Below are 19,969 nucleotides of genomic sequence, written 5' to 3' on the forward strand. Positions count from 1 at the left end.
TACAAGCTTAGCAGCATGAGAAATAACATTTTTAAAGTGGTATGTAAACCTTTTACTCATAGTTCCTACAATCCCTTTCAACATTTTTTCAGCTTTCTACCTTTTTGTACATCATTTTCTTTGCCCAACTTATTTAGTACGACTACAAATCTAGCTTCAAAATTCTCACTCGATAAATTATTTTTCGAAAGCTCAGATTGCTCTTGTATAAGTAAATTCAAATTATGCATTCTAGTCTTATTGTAACTAATCAGTAGCTCTAGATATTGAAAGCCCATGTTCTGATTAATCAATGTCCAGGTTTCGATAAACTTTTTTAGGATAGCTCGTACCTGCTAGCATTCTGTGCAATCTAAGACCTTTAGGCATTCCCTGAACATGTAGGTTGCTTTCAAAAAAGAAAGCATCCCACCGGATATGCTTCAATTTCAACATGTTCTTCTCAAGTTCAGTAAATGTGGCTGACAAATATGACCCCATAGCCACCAATTTTGGAGAATCATCCAAAAGAAAAGGAGCTGAAGACATGGATAAACAATTTGATAATGCAGTGTCAACCACAATGTTATTTTCACCTTGAGTAACTGTGACATGTTGCTATGCAGGAACAGAGGTAACCAAACCTTCTCCATTATCCAGCAACAAACCATTAGGTGTATCATGTAAGGTAAATCCTATTGGTAACACCAAAATGTTGGAATCTTCTTTTAGGCAACTCTGACTGCCGGAATTGTTTATATTGGCCATAAGCTGTTGTTGTGGCTTTCGGCTTTTCCCGGTTAGGGGTCGCCACAGTGGAATTCCGGTCCGCTAATGATTGGTAGTTGATTTTTACGTGCTGAGTTACCAGCTCTGATGCATAACCTTCAACGAATGTACGCCCATTCACGCATGTCTCCACACAGAAGACGCTCTAGCTGAGAATCGAACCGGACAGCGTCTTACTGTTAGGCGACAACGCTACCGCAGCACCATGGCCATAAGTACAACAATAAAACAAACAAACCAAATGAACAAGACACAAAGTTGTAGCTAAACAAATAAGTAAAGCAAAAACAACAAAAAAAAAAACAAAAAAAACCAAACGTGTTTATTTCATAAAACATAAGCACTTTTATCACTACACGAGACTTCATCAGATAAAGTTAAAATGCATTCAAACCATTCTTATTTAATGATCATGTGATTATAAGAACCAATGACACATCTTAATTTCTCAAATTTCTTCTTTTTAAATAAACTTTTTTTATTTTATTTATTTATATATTTTTTTTATCATTTAGCCAAGGGCTGTTGCATGCATCCAAAGTAAGCTGCCAGCGATATTCCTTTCAATCCAATTTTGCTTCAATATCAAATTTGAAATTGCAGCCAGTCCCTGGTTCCGAACATCCGACATGTGGACAACCCATAGATATGAACGGGCTGCCACAATGTCAGAACAAACATCAAAATAAATTCAAATAAATAAAAAAGAAACATCGTACAGTTATTTGGAGAAATAAGCTGTTCTTTTCTTTTTCTCTGTGTTCTTTGTTCATGAAGCTGCTTGCACATCTTGCTAGAGCAGTTACTTCCTCGTTCACTGAGAAGAAGCAATCCGATTGGCCAACGGGAGTCCCGGTTTTCACAATCTGATTAGCTGTTTGCTTCAGTACAGTTTTGAAGCAGTTACTGTACTGTTTTGGAGAATAGGCAAATGCCATTGCAGCTCACTGGGGTCCAGGTAACAGGAGGAGGTCGGGCAGAGGTCTGAAAGAGCAGGAAAGAGTGGAAATCATTCGTGGGTGATTCCTGCAGTACAGAAATGTGAAATGAAGCTTAAAAAGAGGCAAGTTTAAAAATGTTTTTGAACATTTTACTGTACTGTACTTTATTGCATTTTATGTACTATTATTTGTATAAAAAAGGGGGGGGGGTGTCTGTAAAATACTGCTTTGCATCAGCTGAATTGAAATGTTAATTAGGTATAGACAGTGGTAGTATCGACCAATCAGACCTGAGAAGTGTCTAGCTGCAGATTCCAGTACTGTATGTGTAACTTGTGGACCTCCACTTTAGTACTGTACCATACTGCAGACACTTTTGTGAACTTCAGTGTTGGTGACGTCGTGACCCATGCCTCCAAAACATAAACTCGATGCACATGCTGGTGATGTGTCAAAGAAAAGGAATGCAATCACTCTGGAAAGTAAAGTGGACATAATAAAGAGATGCGAGAGAGATGAAGCATCATCTGCCATTGGAAAGGCATTAGGCTACAGCCAATCAAAGATCAGAACAATTTTAAAAGACAAAGAACAAATAATGAATCATGTGAAAGGCAATACCCTGATGAAAACTACGGTTATTACAAAACAACAAGTGTCTTGAGATGGAAAGGCTATTGCTAATTTGGATTGAAGACCAAAATCAGAGGAATATCCCTATTAGCCTTTCATTTGTGCAAAAAAAAGATTCAATGATTTAAAAGCTACTCAAACAGCAAGTGCAGGCAGGTGTGACGAAGAATTTTCTGCGAGTAGTGCCTGGTTTCATCACTTTAAAATGAGGGCTAATTTGCATAACATTAAAACTCATGGTGAAGCTGAGAGCGCAGAGATGTAAGTGCTGCAAGGGATTTTCTTAAAATGTTGGAAAAAATGATTAAAGAGGGAGGTTATTTGCCAGACCAAATATTTAATGTAGAAGACGAGACTGGCTTATTTTGGAAGAAAATGCCTAAAAGGACTTACATTTCAAAAGAGGAAAAAAGTGCATCAGGGCATTAGGCAGCAAAAGACAGGCTAACATTATTGTTTGGGGTAACGCTTCTGGTGATTTTAAGTTGAAGCTTTTGCTTGTGTATCGCTCCTTAAATCTGAGAGCGCTACACATGTCATTAAGGCATCTCTTCCTGTTATTTGGAAGGCAAATGCAAAGGCTTGTGTTACAATTGCTATCTTTGAAGATTGGTTCTTGAACCATTTTGTTCCTGCTGTTCAAAGGTATTGCCTGGCCAAAAATATTCCTTTCAAAATTCTTCTTGTACTTGACAATGCACCTGAACAGCCAAACAGTTTAGATGACTTGCACTCCAATGTAAAGTTCATATTTTTTACCTCCCAACACTGCATCTCTACTTCAGCCAATGGATCAGGGAGTAATAGCCTCATTTAAGGTCTGTTACTTACACCGGACCTTCTCACAAGCAGTCAGGGCTACCCAAGATGATAATATGACCTTAAGGGAGTTCTGCAAGAATTATAACATCTATGATGCCATCAAAAATATTGCCAATTCTTGGGATGAAGTAAAGCAGGAGTGTGGAACAAATTGGGATGAAGTAAAGCAGGAGCGTGGAACAAATTGTGCCCACAATTTGCACCTGCTTTAGAGACTTCTACAGATGACATTGCTGAAGCCAGGCAAGCTGTGGGTGATATTGGTAATCAACTGCAGTTAGACATCACTGACACGGATGTCATAGAGTTACTTGACTCCCATGACAAAGAACTGACCAGTGAAGACCTTATGGAGCTGGAGCAGCAGACGATAGCACCTGAGGAAGAAAACTGGGACCTAGAAACTCCAAAATCAAAAAGGTTTTTGACAAAAGAGTTAGCTGAAGCCTTTCATCTCACTGAAGCAGGAATGGCAAAGTTAGAGGAGCAAGATCCTAATACACCCAAGTTTACTGTACAGTTACTGAGGGCCTCAGCTGCTAAAAGGCCATTTATGATGAGAAAAAGAAAAGCTCTGTACAAACCCCTCTTGATGCCTACTTCAAGAAATTGACTCCAGCAGTAAGCACCCTCTGTCCAGCAGCAGAATCAAACCCTGACTCTCCACCACCAGGCCCATTCTCTCCAGCAACAAGTCCATCATTTTCTGCTTCATCCACTTTATAAAATGATCACAACGTTAACTCACAAATGAGTGTTAACCTCTACAGTTATTGTTATCCTTTTTCTTTTTTTTTTAATTTAAACTGTTTTCAGAACTGTTTCTTTAATGTTTTTTTACAGTACGTACCGCACTGTGCTGTACAAGTGTACAGTTACTGTACTGTTACAGTATTACACTATTTACAGTATTGTTATTATTATTACTACAGTATACAGTATTATGTTTAAGATTTTTTTTATTTTTAACTATATGCAAAGAAAAGTAAAATAAATACTAGACTGAGGCAAACATTTGACTAAGTGACATTTCTTATGGACCATATGTATGTGTTTTGACTTGCATACAAATCTGACTTAAGGACAGACAAAAAAACGGATCTCGTCCTTAACCTGGGACTGCCTATAAAATCTTTGACACAATCTATATCAGAAAATATCCAAAAAATCCAAACTTCAAAGAGCAGAAACAAGCTGTAGAAAAAGATGATCTGATAAAGCAACACTGTGAAAGCACTTATCTTATTAAACATCTTTTGGATTTTATGCTGAGGTGATTTGTCTTTTTCTACAGCCTGTTTCTGCTCTTTGAAGTTTGGATTTTTTGGATTTCTTCATAGTTGTTCAACGAGCAATTTATTGCCTGGGTTTCCTTGTGGTTTACATCAGAAAATAGTTTAAATTTACACTCATCAGTATGTTTAGACAAGGCATTAGTAAAATCAGTACTTTGAACAACATGCATATGCTCATAAATCCGGAACATGTTGCTTAAATAAACAATAGATTTAGATTAGCAAGTAAAATAACCAGGAGCATCAGTTTTCCTCTCTAATATACAGTATGCTAGAACCAACACATAAAAACTTACAATAATTGCAATTAAAATACTCAAACATTCCCCTTTTGTTTAAGGGTGTAATTTGATCAGAATTATCCAGATTATTTAACCTTTTTTTGAAAAATAGATTTTAATTTAACTCTTTTGTTGACAAAAAAAGGCTCTTTCCCCATTTTATCACTAGTTACTGAAAAATCCTACAGTGTTTTTCAGTTGTACATTCTCAAGTTCTGTATGCTTTTAGCATCTACAGAGTAACTTAAAGGCATTGCCAGGCTAAAGTCTTTACCCTTTTTAACACAATCACTAACTTCAGTATATGGGCTTGTTTTTTTAGTCCTCTTTTGTTTAACTAATTCATATGTCTTTCTTACAAAATACTCTGGATAACCCCTCTTCTGGAACCTAGTTATTAAAACTCTACTATCGTGTGTGAAAAATATATGCTCATCGGTCAATCTACTAACTCGCACAAGCTGACCTTTTATAATAGCGCTTACTTGTGGAATAAATGCAAATTTTTTTCATTGTTTTAGTTTTATTTGTTTGGATATAAATTTTGCATCTTGTTCATTTGGTTTGTTTGTTTTAGACTTGGATACAGGGGCAGCTCATGCTATAGGACTGCAGGAATGCAGCCCCCCACCTTGAAACGGAGAATAAGAGGGAACGAATGGAGAAGAAAAGGGAAATCAAACAGAATGATAAAATGAATGAGTCCCTGCATGCTTGGAGTTCCTGGTACTCTCTCAGATCTCCAGACTGCTCTGCCAGGTAGTCCAGATAAGGGAGAATGGCATCTGGACTGCATCGTCAGCAGTCTGGTGCTTCCAGCCTATTCTCGCAGGAAACCAGCATCATTGGCAGACTGAGAAACCTACCAGAAGGGCCGTTTGCATGCGCAGGCTGAGGAGGACACTACTGAAAGTGGATTTACGGGCCCAGGGATTGCTAAACTACTTTACTGGATTTATGGGCTGAGGACAGGAATGGAAATGTACGTGTGTGTGTGTGTGTGTGTGTGTGTGTGTGTGTGTGTGTGTGTGTGAGCATGCCCCAGTCGCTATACACTGATGGCTAGAGAGAAAGAGAACACATGGTGGTGGGTAGAGAATAGGTCTGAACCCTGCACCTTAGATGCAAGGTGGCAAGGGCCTGAATTCCCTACCCACCATTTGTAAAAAAAAAGTTTGCAGATCTTTGCCTCATGTTTGTTCTGTTCCTCATAAAATCTGTGATTACTGTATGTTGTTTTTCCATGTGCAGTCAATAGTGCAGTGGTGCAGTGGTAGCATTATTGCCTGACAGCTAGAGGTTCTCTGGTTTGATTCTTGCCTCGTGTGTGGAGTCTGCATGTCCTCCCATCTTACAAAGACATGTGTCTGCAGTGTTTCTCCCTGGGCCTCTGCTGAAAATTGGCTTTTGTTCCAAGTCAGACTTTTGTGGTTAACACATGTTAAATAAATAAAAATAACAGGCATTTGAATTTCAGACTTGATATTCTTCAGAATGTACATGGTAACACAAAACCTTTTATTTTAGCAATTTTCTAAGTTTATAACATGGGTATTTGAAATTAGTCCCTATTTTTGGGACTGTATTCCCCCCATTATTGGCTTCGTCCAGGTTTTTTGTGCTAAGATTGAGAGCTATGGTGAGAACTGAATTTGCTGAATATGTTTGGGGGCTGTATTCCCCCATTATTGGCTTTGTTCAGGTGTTTTGTGCTAAGAGGTTGACAGCTATGGTGAGAGCTGAATTCACTAAATGGTAGCCATTTAAGTTTGTCTTCCTCTCTTTCACAAAACAGCAGATTTGGCATAGTGGTATGTTGTTCTGACTGTTTTGCACAGGGTCCTGGGTTTAAGACTTGACAGTGAAATGTATGGTGGTAACACACCATTTTATTCTAGCAACTTTCCAACATTATACAAGCAATGTTTAAAATGTGCCCCTGGTTTTTGGGCTTTTGTCCCCCCCCCCAAATAAATGTTGGCCTTTTCCAGATTTCGTGTGCTGTAAAGTTCAGAGATATAGCTGAGTGTCAAGTAGATTTTACAAGGAGCTGAGAGCTGCAGGGAAACAGAAGTTTAGTGCTGCTTATGCTAAACTGGCTTGCATTGTTAATAGCAGAACAGGTAGTGTACTTGCTTTTGATGAAGAAGGCTGCGGGTTCTCCTCCCACAGTAGATAGATGCATTGCTCATACTGTACTGTGTTGTAAAGGGGGTGGAGGCTGCAGCCCTTTTGGCGAAGATACCTAGTAACTATGAACCTGTTATCAGTTTGCCATCCATTCCCTATTGGAGTAATACTAGCCTATCATTTTTTAATGCAACATAGGCAATTTATTCCTTAAGGGCAACAGGTACTTTATTTGTATATGAAACAATGACATATAAAGTTGTTTGCTAGCAGCAACCTCTTCATTAGTTACATATTTCTTTAATGTGGAATTTAAATTAATTTTACTTCTTCAGAGATTGTACATATTTACTGATACTGGTGGACTGTAGAAGTTTGAGTAGACTTTTATGATGGAAATGTTCTGAACTGGGCAGTTTTGTCATTATTGGTGCATGCATTTTGTTTCATTGTTTACTGGAAAAATTTTCAAAACAATAAATTTAAAATGCCCTCTAACAACTGTACTGTATTGTACAAGGAATATAATTTAATACAGTCAGGAAGGTGTATCAAAGAGCACGTGCATGTTTTGTGTTCAAGGGGCCTATGATTTCAAAACAGCCCAAAGTTAATCTTTATCTGCCACTGGCAAAATGCATTTTCCTTGAATGTGGGTTTCAATGCTGTTTCAATGAATGTGAGTTTCAAGGGCAGAGAAGTTTTAATGCTAAGTCTGTTTTCATTATGAGACTGCATTGCTTTGTTTAGCAGATATCTATTAGGGTTTGTGCTGTAAAATGCAAAATAAAACTTTCAAATGAAATCCAAATCATCACAGAAGTAAAGCAGTATGCCCATTACAGTGTTTATGGTGAAATAACCTAGGAATGGGACATTGGAATGGCTGCAGGGGGGAGGCTCCAGTCGACTATGATTTTGTGAGGGGGGGAAGGGCAGCAAACTCAAAGACAGCCCCGGCTGAACTATACCTCTCATCTGTCCAGATTTTTGCTTCTTATTTTTGGTTTGTTCCTCATACAATTTGTGGTTTTCTGGCAAATAATTTAGGAATGAAGTCACTAAATAATGACAGACATTGAGTTTCAGACGTCATAACCTTCAGAAAAATTAATGCTAAAGCAAGACCTGTTGTTCTATCAACTGTCTTGAGTTTATACAAGAGCAATTTTTAGTACTGTTTGTATGCTCCCCCAATATATTTGGCCTTGTCCAGATTTCCTGCATTAAGAGGTTGAGAGGTACATGCAAATAAATTGCTTTATAGAATTCCAAACCTCTCAACTGTCCCCAATTTTGGCTCAAAATGTTGCTCTCCCCCTAATAATCCCTCTGCAAAATAGCAGTTTTGGAAGAAAACGTGGCGGGTTTACAGTTATAAATAACTGTAATGATCAGAGTTGTAGATTACTTTTATTTCAGAAATGCATGTAGATGCTCTTATTTTGTCAGCTGCTCAAGTTAACAGTACTAATATTAAAAAGGTGACAGGTTCCCAGCTGTATTGTGTGGCAATTTTATATATTTGCATCACATTTGTAGTCCGTTTTTCATAAAATTGTGTTTTTTTGGCAAATTAGTGGCAAATCATTAAATATTGAAGTTAGAAAATAATGGCAGACATTTGAGTTTCAGATTTCATACCCTTCAGAAAATTCATACTAATACAACACCTACTACTAGTCTGTTATCTTTCTAAGTTTATAAGAGCAATATTTAAAAATTGTTCTTATTTTTGGGCCTGTGTCCGACTTCTATGTATGGCTTTGTCCAGATTTCTTGCTCTGAGGTTGAGAGGTATGAGCCATCACTATCAGCCAGAGACATTTCAAATTGTGACATACTTGTTGCACCCAACTCCCCACTGTAGTGGCTTTGGATGTGTCCAAGCAAGGCAAGGAGCAGTTATGCAGTGTAAGTGTGCAGAGTATTCCCCCATCCAAGGTAGACCACAAGTAGGACTGTGGCTTTTCATCTGTCCTTGATTTTGCAGAATGTTCTGGTTTTCTGTCATATTTTTATACTGTTGATGTATGCTTCTTATTATTCACAAAATGCATGCTGTTGCAGTGCCCTGTTGCTCTGTGTTTAAGTAGCAATGCTTTAATGACCATCAGGTAAGCTTCTCGGAGATTATAAGATACAAGTAAGCTTTAATAAGCATACTGTTAAACAATTACCAGCACTGAAAGCTTTTTTGTTGTTGCCATGCAGAGAATATTTACATAACTAGATAACGTGTAAGCCTTAGGTATTGAAATGAATATGACAGTATTTGTAATAAAGGACAGGATTACAGTATTTTTAGAAGCTCATTACATTTGTTGGAGACTTGTAGTCATCTTTGCAGGCTTTACCCTTAAACTAAACAGAATGCCAATCTATCATGTGTGGTCCATAACTTGTGCAGTAATCCTTTAAGCAATTTATCTTGAGCTTGTTTCTTGTTTGCTGTTCATTTTTTACTTTGATCATGTCTTCCCCATGAAACAAGTAGATAGTTGTTATCAGGCAGCAGGTCTTTTTTGGATAAGAAATATTTTTACAAGTGGGGATATCACAGAGATTGCTACGTTCAGCACGTTACTTGGTGATTTTATAATGCTGAATATAAAGGTACCTAATACAATATAATACAAAGGTACCTCACCAAGAGGATTACTGGCCTCAAACAGTTGCCCTATGCAGCACGATTGAAAAAGCTAAGACTGTTCTCTGTTGCATAGCGCTTTCTCAGAGGTGATCTCTGTCTAACGTACAGAGCCATGTCCAACCCAGAATTGTTGAACATGCTCCATCTTAGCAAAACCAAATCTACTCGAGCTACACGCTCTAGGGATATAAACCTCAACACAACAATGAATAGAACATGCTGGAGGGATAGATTCCCTTTGCAGAGACTTCCCTTACTATGGAACAGGGTCCAGATCTACATAAGACAGAGCCCCTCACTATCACTCTTCAAGAGGAACGTTGATGAGTGGATGGGTAACAGAAAGTTCACACCGGGGAATCACACCAATAGCACTACTAGATAGGGGCCAAGGGTACTAGCTGCTAGTACAAGGGTCTAGGGAGCTACTAAAGGGGTGGTGAATACCACACAACGTGGCTGGGCTAATATATGCCTTCGGGCAGATAGCCCAGTACCAACCTATGAACCTATAATTAGAACTGCTTTTGACTGGCATTCCAGTAATGTGTTTAAAAAGTAATTTATTTTTTCATGCCTCACAACCTTTGTGTTTCCATCTAGATATTAAGTAAGTTGTCATGTAGCCAACGCATTGAAATATTTTTTTCTACACTTCATTTTGTCTTGATTGGACTCTCGTACTGATGGTTTGGCACCCAGGGCAGCATTTTTAAAGTTCCAGTTGTGGTTTTGAGCATAGCTCCACTCCTTTTTAGTTGGCCCCACCCATTCAGCTCTCTCCTGCAGCCTCCCTTTAATTTGAAGTCACCAGCCGCCACTGCTTGGATAAAATATTAATTCTGCATTAACAGTTGTAGTTGATGCCCATGTTTAATTCAGAGACAAGGAAGAGTCACTCAGACCAAAAGATCATTAGTAACTTATTTGTATTTCTCTGAAATGGACAGAACTAAATTAAGTGCTACCTCTACCAATCTACAAATTGCTGTAGCACAGGCACATACAAACACACACACACACACACTTACTAGCGATCATGCAAGCACACACATACTCTTGCATGGATGTATGCAAGCACTCACACACAGATGTGTGTGATTGCATGGATGCGGACATGTGCTCTTACACACTCACACAGCCTTCCAATATTTACCTGCTGCCATGCTAGCATATCTGTTGCTGCCGTAGACTGCAGTAAGTGCATGCAATAACACTACAGCATTCCATCCTCAATGCTGTGCTAACAATTAGTGTGGTCCAGCTTGTCTTTGAATTGCTGTACAGCAGTATTTTGATCCTGGTGTAGGGCTCTGGGGCAGTTCCCTTGGCTAATTTATACTAGCCATGCCCTTGGACTGCTGCATTTGCATGCAGTGTTATCTTGTAAGACAACTGTAGAGCTATTTGCTGGAGGCTTCATACTACTGTACTACTACAACAGTCTGAATCACTTCATGATAATGCACTGTAATAGAATTGCAGTGTTATGGGTTTCTCAATCCACCACCAAAGTCCATATTTTCTCTTGTTTAATTTTAATTTGCTATATGTTTGTAACATAGATTTCCCTATTTATTAATTGCTTAGTAGCCAAATATTCACATGTTGTTGTATGCTTCCATTTTGTGATAGATTTAACATCACTTACATCTCCTCTAATTAAAATCTTTTTTGTCTTGTTAATTCTAAACATGTTTGGAGACTTTGTCACTTTCAGCCAGATTGGCACAGCACATGACAGGGATTAGGCAATAATCTGTACCGTTTCCATGTGAGATGGGCTGAGAAAAGCATCCTGAAATTAAGCAGTTAAATAGCCAGCATCGGTCAGTATGTTTGAGATTTGTTCATAGTACAGCAAGTAACAATAATACAGCATGAGGCATGATAAACCTCAAACTTCCATAGCGATCATATTAAACACTGCAGCTGCAAACTATACTGACATTAATAATACCATCTTAAACTGTTTCGGAGCAATGTATGTGTAGGCTTACATGCAGGGAAGACCTTTGTAGCTAGCTGACAGAGGATGTTCTTAATACTGCATCAGAATGTATTGAATGACAACTTACAAAGCTGATGGGCTTTGGGGGACTGACTGACACATTGACATTTCTTCATTTCTTGACATATTGCATATGATTTGTGGTTTTGCAGTGATGGGAGTAACACACACAGCCTCATTTTGTTACCTGGAAGTAAATAGCCTCTTTGCTCAGAAACCTGTCATGAATATATATGCAAGCTCCAGGTAGTAATTTCCCTGTCAGATTATTAGCTTGAAATTTATTTTACTGGAGACACACCATGCTGAAAGCTCTTAAATTAACATCTCCAGGATCATTGGTGTGCTTAGAATAAGTGACATCTTCAGAACACTTACAATTCCTTGTACTGCATATATTACTTTCTTGTGAAGCAATTTGTAATATGCTTACCTTTTTAAAGAAAATACAGATAACTTATGGGGTGGCATTTGCTTACTTTAGGTTTTTTTAGTTTATCTGAAAACGAACTTCATAATTCTCAATATCCAACAGTGATAGTATGACTAACAATCTGGAGATGGCCGTCACTGCTTACAGAGTAAATAACATACCCTTGTTTTAGTTAAAATCTCTCTGTAATGTACATATTCCTTCATTAATTTATTTTTTCAGTTACCTTCTTAGCCCAGTGCAAGACTGCAGGGGATCCAGGGCTTGTCCTAGCATTAGCACTTATTGGGCACAAGATGTGGAAAGTCATGCTGAATATGGTGTTGCTGGATGGAGAAACATGCACTTGCTCTCACAACGCACACACACACACACACACACACACACACACACACACACACACACACTCATAACGCATACAACCAATGGACAATTTAGAGGGTCATTGATTTACTTGCAGCACATGTTTGGATATGGGAGGAAACAGGAGCATCCTGCAAATAACCTCGGATATGACAATGGGACTCTCATCTCCATTACCCTGAGGACTAAACTGGCAAGATTTAGCATACTAAGAAACCATAAACAGTCCAATAGGTGCCCTTTTAACATGTTGCTCCTAGCAGATTCCCCCACTGAAAACTATGTTTATGGTGGTTTTCTTCATGTCAACCATATATGTCACTGCCCTTATTATCTACTACCTTGTACCCACTAAAACAGCTTAGGGACTTTCATCAGTGGAACACTGGTGTCACTTTCAGTATTATGACCTCTTGTCTTGCAGTTAAGTAACTGAAACAAAAGCAAAATACATGACTTTAACTGACTCGGTATTCTCTGATTTCAGCAGAAAAGGGGCCTCGTATCTGGTCTGCTCATGGACACGCGCTGTACTCCTTGCCTAGTTCAGGTATCCAGGCATTAACATCTGACTGTGGAGCTCACTCATGTAATCAGCTTCATAAAGAGAAGTTTGATATATGCCTTCTTAATAAAAATATTGCTATACTTATTTTTTTAGTCATGGGAGCCTATAATATTCACATTTGTATATCCTAATGCAAATTTATATAATAACATTAGATTTTTATTGTTCTGAATTTTAAAATACAGTAATCAAAAGTTCTAATAGGTGGTTTCTTCTTCGACTGTTGGTGTTTTGTCCTAGGCCCACCATTCACTCAATTATACTTTATTCAACATTGTTATGTAGTCCCCTACTTCTGCTGAAGATATAGCAGATACTCATAAACCACTCATCTTTTAAGTCTGTAGCCTTATCTGCAGCTAAACACGTTAAGTGAAAGTCTCTTTTGTTATTCTGCAGGTGGTCTCCTCATGAGCTCCTCGTTATATTTACAGTTTACCTTTTATGGTTGCGCAGATGACCATTTCATACAACTATCTTCTTAACAGAATTAACAGTATTTGTAACTCTGGTGTTCTGATTAGTTTCTCAGATCTGAATTTTGAATAATGTTAAGTGGAAAAACAGTTTTATTGTATCCTTTATTTGCACTGTTTCCATGATCAAATTCATCTTTTTAGGTATCTCTCCAAATCTGTTTTGTGGGGAGGCATCCTTTGCCTTGTTTTATATCTGAGTTAATTACAGTTATTGACAAGTTGCTTATGCAAATATACTCTTAAGAATAGTTACTCCTGTAGTTTGGTTTATCTCTGCTTCCTGAAAATGGTCGTCTCCTTGAATAGCTTGCTTCTCAGCTTACTGTGTTTCATTGTGTTAAGTGTATTATAGCTGGGATTCATAGACAAGCACTGCATGGTTGGGCAGTGCTGTTATTTGAAGGGTTTGCTGCATGACATCTAATTGGACATGTACTACTGAGGAAAGGACTGCATAAGAAAGAGTGGTACATGGGTAATAGAAGAGACAACTTAGGACACAAGTAGTGCTCATGGCTGAAGTAACCAGTGTCATCACTAAGTCTTGGTTTAGTCAATGCATGCTCAGACACACAGTGTAGTACTATGTAACCACCGCTAGTGCCCAAATGGCACAATAGGTACAGCACAGTGGAGTAAAGCAGTCGACAGAAAGCTCAGTATGAGTATCTACAAAATGGTGGCACCCCTCTTCAGCATATAAATGGGGAGGAAATGGGGTTATAGGAAAGTAGGAAAGGGTAGAACAGCAAGCCACATTAATCACAGATTTAGGTACAAACCCATATATCACCCAGTGGATAGCCAACTGGCTCACAGACAGGACTCAGGAAGTTAGAATTGGGGAGTCCAGCTGTACAAACAGTCCAGTCACAAGAGTAGCCCCTCAGGAATAAGTCCTTGAACTGCTCCTTTTTGGCATTTGCTTCTCAGAAGTCAAGGCCAATGTCAGTGGTCTCTGGCTGACTAAATCTACAGATGATTGCAAAATAGGAGCTATCATTAAATCTCACACTGACACAAATGTTCTGCAGGAGGGGCTGACACAGACAAACCACTGGTGTCAGAGCCATGGACTAAAACTAAATGCCAAGAAATGTATAATACTATCCTTTGGGAAGTCATCCATCCCTGGTAGCTATTATATTGACAACACACCCCTTAGAGTTGACCCAGTAGTTAGGGACTTAGGGACACACATGGATAGCAATCTAGTCTTTGATCATGACGTGTCTATAGTGGTGAGGAAATCATTCTATGTTGCACAACTTATAAACAAAGGTATAGAATCCAAGTCCAAGAAGTCATTGTTCCACTGTATTCTGCATTCATCAGACCTATCATTGAGTACAGTGCCCCCTTTGGTATGTGCCTAACCAGGCATATCCAACAACTGGAATGTCCACAGAGGTTCCTCACTAAAAGAATACAGGGCTTAAGCAATACGTCTTATGCAGACTGCCTCAAGGCCCTATCCCTGTATTCTGTCTCCTACAGGCTTTTGAGGGTAGATCTATGCCTGGCATACCGGGCATTGTCAGACACCACTCTGATGGACCTCCTGCATATCCACAAAATAGACAGCACCAGAATTACCCATTCTAAAGACTTAAACCTTGCCTGTGATATAAATAGGACCTGGTAGAGAAATAGGTATGCATCCCAGAGACTACCCTGTCTATGGAACAGGCTCCCCATCTATGTGAAACAGAGTTCCCCCCTAACCCAATTCAAGTGCAGCTTGGACAATTGGATGGGAAACTGGAAATTCATTCCTGGTTTGGCACCTGTCTCTAATGGACACAGGTAACCTGTAAATGGTTTGTCTCCCAGGCCCATGCTTACACTTATCAAGGGTATCAGAACTTGTCAGAGATTTGGGATGCATGGCTAGGCTTAAAAAGGCCCTTGTGGTCATTAGCCTAATAAACACCTATGAGCCTATGAACCTATCACAGAAAAGTAACCATAGAGTATGAAAAAGTGCACCCTTCCTCCATTATCTTTATGTGTGAAAAGAGCCCTTTTTGTAAGATTTACAAAAAGAAGGGTAGGTAGGGAAAGTACTGTGGGATGGCTGGGTATGGGATAGAGGGGAAACATCGGGTAGCGGGGGCAGATTGACAAACATAGAAACATGCAAACATGAGTGGTACATATACAAAACAGAATAAGGAAAGTGGATGGGCACACAAAAATAGTGTGTGGACAAGTGGCGAGCGGGAGGTATGTACAATGAACAAGAAAAGGACAATCACACATATGGGCAGCAACAGATTAGGATGGTGACTGTGTTCTCCTGGCATGGTTGACTTCCAGGCTTGCCCAGATGACTACAAACCCAGACACCACTTACCTGCATGGACAACAAAGGATTGTGCTGGTTGCTCCTGCAGCACCTGCCAGGTTAGTGTCACAACTAGCCATTCCAAAAGCTGCTCAGTGTTTCTAATCTATGCGTCCAGCTGCTAACACAATTCAGCAGCAAACAGCCTCTGCATCACATGGTGAGAAGCCCCTTGCCCACCTACAGATGACCAGCCTTCATCCCTCTTCCTGCGGCGGTGACTCCTGTGAGTCACCTCCAGCAGGAACCTTCAGCCTCCCCCCCCATTGAGAAGTAGGCCTGGGGACCACTGCTCCAAATGAAGTGTCTATAGTGACTGAGGTGGTCTAGGCTATTTCTGCTCTACCACAACTGGACCTGCAGAAGGATGATAGCATAACAGAAGGTCATCAGACACACATAAGATGTGAAATGGATGGCCACACAACTCCCTGTCACACATCACTGTCTTCAGAGGCATTCCTGCCTTCTGATGGAGTCAACCATGTTTACTTGCTACCAGTCCACTGCTTGAAAACAAAATATGTACTACACCTTCACACTTTCATACATTACTAATTTAGTTCAGCCACTGTTTTCTGTATTTTTTGTGTGTTTTTTCTATTAATTTTAATTGTATAAACGTTTCTGGGGCTGTAAACATGAAAACTTGTCATAACAGTTTTTTTTGCAAAGCAGTGTCATTTTTTTCTGAGCCGTTAATAACTTAAATAACAACTTTTTATGCACACTAATACACATGGATGGATATTTACTAGATAATATTAGATGTATTGTTATATTTATAGTGTTTTAGTTTGATTATGTTTATGGTTAGATAGCTATGTGTGTTTTCCTGATTTTAGTTCTTGTCACAGACCTGATGATGGCTTTATTGAATTAATCAGCCGAAAGTGTTTTTAGTTAAAAGTTTTTTTATGTATATGTTATGCTTTTCTTACTACCTGATCTTGGAATGTGGGTTGCAAATAGGTAATGTTTTCCTTAACTAGGATTTAGTTTCATCTAATCAGTAGTAGTGTGTGTGTGTGGGGGGGTGTTTTACTGTTCTAAAATGCACTTTTACAGCCCGGTTTATATTGTTTGCCATGGTTTAAAATTAAACAATATGTATATTTTCCACACCTACTTCTAAGTATATCAAAGCTGATATGTTTAGCATTGTTAAAATATTTCTGATTTTTTTGTTACTGGGGATCACTTGTCTGTTATGAATAAAGGGTTGTTGCTTTGGAACAGTACCTGAGTTTCATGAATTTGGAAATTACTGTGACTGAGCTCATCAATGAAGTTTTAAGAACACTAGTTTGTCTGTTTTTTTATTTTGTGTACATATACAACAGTTAATATAGCAGAAGACAGTGTTACTAAAAATGCTTATAATACATTTCTGGCTCCCTTTCCTGAACTTTTGCCTCTCAGTGGTGAAGCAGGTCAAGATGGTGCCACTTCAGGTCATTGTAAGAATGCTGGCATTGCCCACTAAAACAGGTTATGTGGTCAGTGGCATTAGACAACATTCATACAAGATTATGCTAGGCACTCACTTTCTGTAAAGGCCATTAAAACTGCAGCAGGTGATCCCTGAAGTTCCTGTGTAAGAAGAAATGGAAAATCTATCCCTCCTTGGTGTCCCATGCTGGAGTCCTGCATTTATTACTTCCTGAAATAGCTATGAACACCCAGCCTATTCTGTTTGAAGATCACTGCACATAAGTGGTGCTAACTGGCTTCATTACATAACCAGTTCAGTTTTGTTAGTACAATATAAAGCATCAGTGCCATTTTGTTCAACACCCTTTACAACCATACAGTTCTGAAATAGATATTCTAGGTTTAGAGCTTCCCCGAGTTAAGGAAGGTGTCCTGCTTTGTAAAGTACCTAACTAACAACAGCTAGCCCTGTGGTGGATGACATAGTAAGGCAGATGTCATAGTGTATGTGTAACAGGGAAACAATGACACAGGCATTGCACTATAACAAACCACAGGAAGAACATGCTACAAGGGATGCTGAGATTCCACTGTCATGTACAGACGCCTGGCTATAGTATGTAGATGGGGAGGAGACTAAGTGTAGCACAAACTGCAGCCTATTTAAGAGTGATATGGTGTCTCTGTAGCTATATGCATCCCACAGCACAATACAGCATACTCACTTATTAAGATATTTACTCTCAGAGGTGTACTTATACTGGTATGAGCACCTGAAGGAAGGCATGCCTTGAAATGTTCACTGTCCAGCAGAATGAAATGTTACTCTAGGCTTTCCACACACACACATGGCATACTCTTTCTGGACAAAGCATTATTGGGATGAGATTTGCAGGGAATGCAGGATGTGTTACCTATGTTGTGATCAAATCTACAGAGGGTGAATACTGCCACAGAATAACTTATTTGCCAGCCAAAACATTGAAATACACCCAGCAAACCAGGCAGTGCTTTTCAATGACTACAGTAGTTTGAAGAACATAGGAGCAGCAGCAGGTTGATGGCTGGTGCATGGTTATAGCCTTGTAAGTACAGCATCTGCGCATGTGGACTTAATTTTATTTACTGACGTCTGCAGACTAGTTCAGTAAAATGATCTACTACTATGCTTTATTTACATTTTTATTTCTGGTTTCTAGGTTCATAGTTGTACACTAGGCTAACTACTTCTGGAGCCTTTATAAGCCAAGCCAAGCATCCCAAATGTGTCCCTCAAGTTTATGTGCTGACCTTTGTAAGTCTAGCCAAGCTTTCCAAAGTAACAAAGTAATCCTGCAAGTTTATATGTCTTAGAGATTATTTTAAGGAGTATATATATATATATATATATATATATATATATATATATGTATATGTGTATATATATATATATATATATATATATATATGTATATGTATATATATATATATATATATATGTATGTATGTGTGTGTGTGTATATATCTGTATATATATATATATATATATATATATATGTATATTTATTTTACATTTGTGAACTGGGTTAGGGCAAGATTTATGGCTGCCTCTATCCATTAGAGACAGAGGTGCTAGACCTGGAGTATATTTCAGATTTCTCAACCATTGGTCCAGGTTTCTCTTGAATAGGGTTGGGGAAGAGTTCTGCTTCACATGGATGGAAAGCCTGCCCCATAGAAAGGAAAGTCTCTGAGATACATACCTCTTCCTCCAACATGTCCTATTTATGTTACAAGTAAAGTTTAAATCCCTAGATCATGTAGTTCTAATGGTATTCATTTTGCAGATATGCAAAAGGGCCATCCAAGTGGGACCCAAGGATGCCTTGTATGCCAGACGTAGATCACCCACCTCTCAACAGTCTGTATAGATATAGGGCTTTGAAATGATCTGCATAGGATACGTGTTTTCGCCCTGTATTCACTTTGTGAGGAACTTCTGTGGACATTCCAGATGTTGAATTTGTCTTGTTAGGTACATACCAAAGGGGATGTTGTATTCAGTGATGTGCCTTATGAGGGTAAAATACATTGAAAAATTACTTCCTTGGACCTAGATGCCATGTTCTTGCCTGTAAGTTGAGCAGTATAGAATGATTTCCTTACTAATTTAGACACAGGTTGGTCAAAAGCCATATTACTATCTACATATGTATCCAGATCCCAGACTACTGGTTACAGTCTTTAGAGGTGTGTTATCAATGAGGTAATTTCCTAGGATGGGTACCTTCCAAAGGGTACTATTATGTATTTCTTGGCATTGAGTTTTAAGTTATGGCTTTGGCACAAGTTAGTGTCTTGGAGGGGATTCTATGACTTCTCCTAATAGGCAGTAATCTGCTAAGTTGGTCAGTCAGAGACCCTTGACATTGGCCTTGACTTCCAAGACGTTGGTGTAAAAAAAGGAGTGGACGCAACACAGAGCCCTGAGGGACTCAACTAGTGAATGGCGTCTTTGTGAAGGTGGTTTCTCCTATCTGAACTTCTTGGGTCCTGTCTGGGATCCAGCTAGCTATCCGGAGCATAACATAGGGGTTTATGAGTTTGTTTGCAATCATTGAGTACGGTGTTGTATTAAATGTCTTATCTTGGTCAAGGTAGACAGTATACCCCATTTTGCCCTCATCCATTGGCTTGGTGGCCCTGTAAAGAAACCCACCAGGCTGCATAGGCATGATCTGCCCTTAATGAAACAAACCTGGGTTGGATCCAGTGTTCAAAGGTTTTCTATGTCCTCATTAATCATTTCCGTGATAATTATTTCCATGGTTT

General features: G+C 38.9%; 1 protein-coding gene across 3 annotated transcripts in view; it reads right to left on the bottom strand.

Moving 5' to 3' along the window:
• Window positions 1-19,969, bottom strand: part of LOC122809662 (RNA-binding Raly-like protein) — a 904,169-nt gene that overhangs the window by 83,790 nt on the left and 800,410 nt on the right. The window contains exon 7 of one of the 3 annotated variants that reach the window (XM_044081321.1): window positions 1,070-1,794. The exons of 1 other annotated variant lie outside the window; for it this stretch is intronic. In XM_044081321.1, coding sequence (XP_043937256.1) covers window positions 1,672-1,794 — 123 coding nt within the window. In that variant the 3' untranslated portion in view covers window positions 1,070-1,671. Of the gene's footprint in view, window positions 1-1,069; window positions 1,795-19,969 lie in introns of those variants that run through there. One more of the 3 variants, XM_044081322.1, reaches the window with a different exon arrangement.

This window comes from Protopterus annectens, chromosome 8.part0 (assembly GCF_019279795.1).
Source record: "Protopterus annectens isolate FY-2018-M chromosome 8.part0, PAN1.0, whole genome shotgun sequence".
NCBI classification, from domain to species: Eukaryota; Metazoa; Chordata; order Ceratodontiformes; family Protopteridae; genus Protopterus; species Protopterus annectens.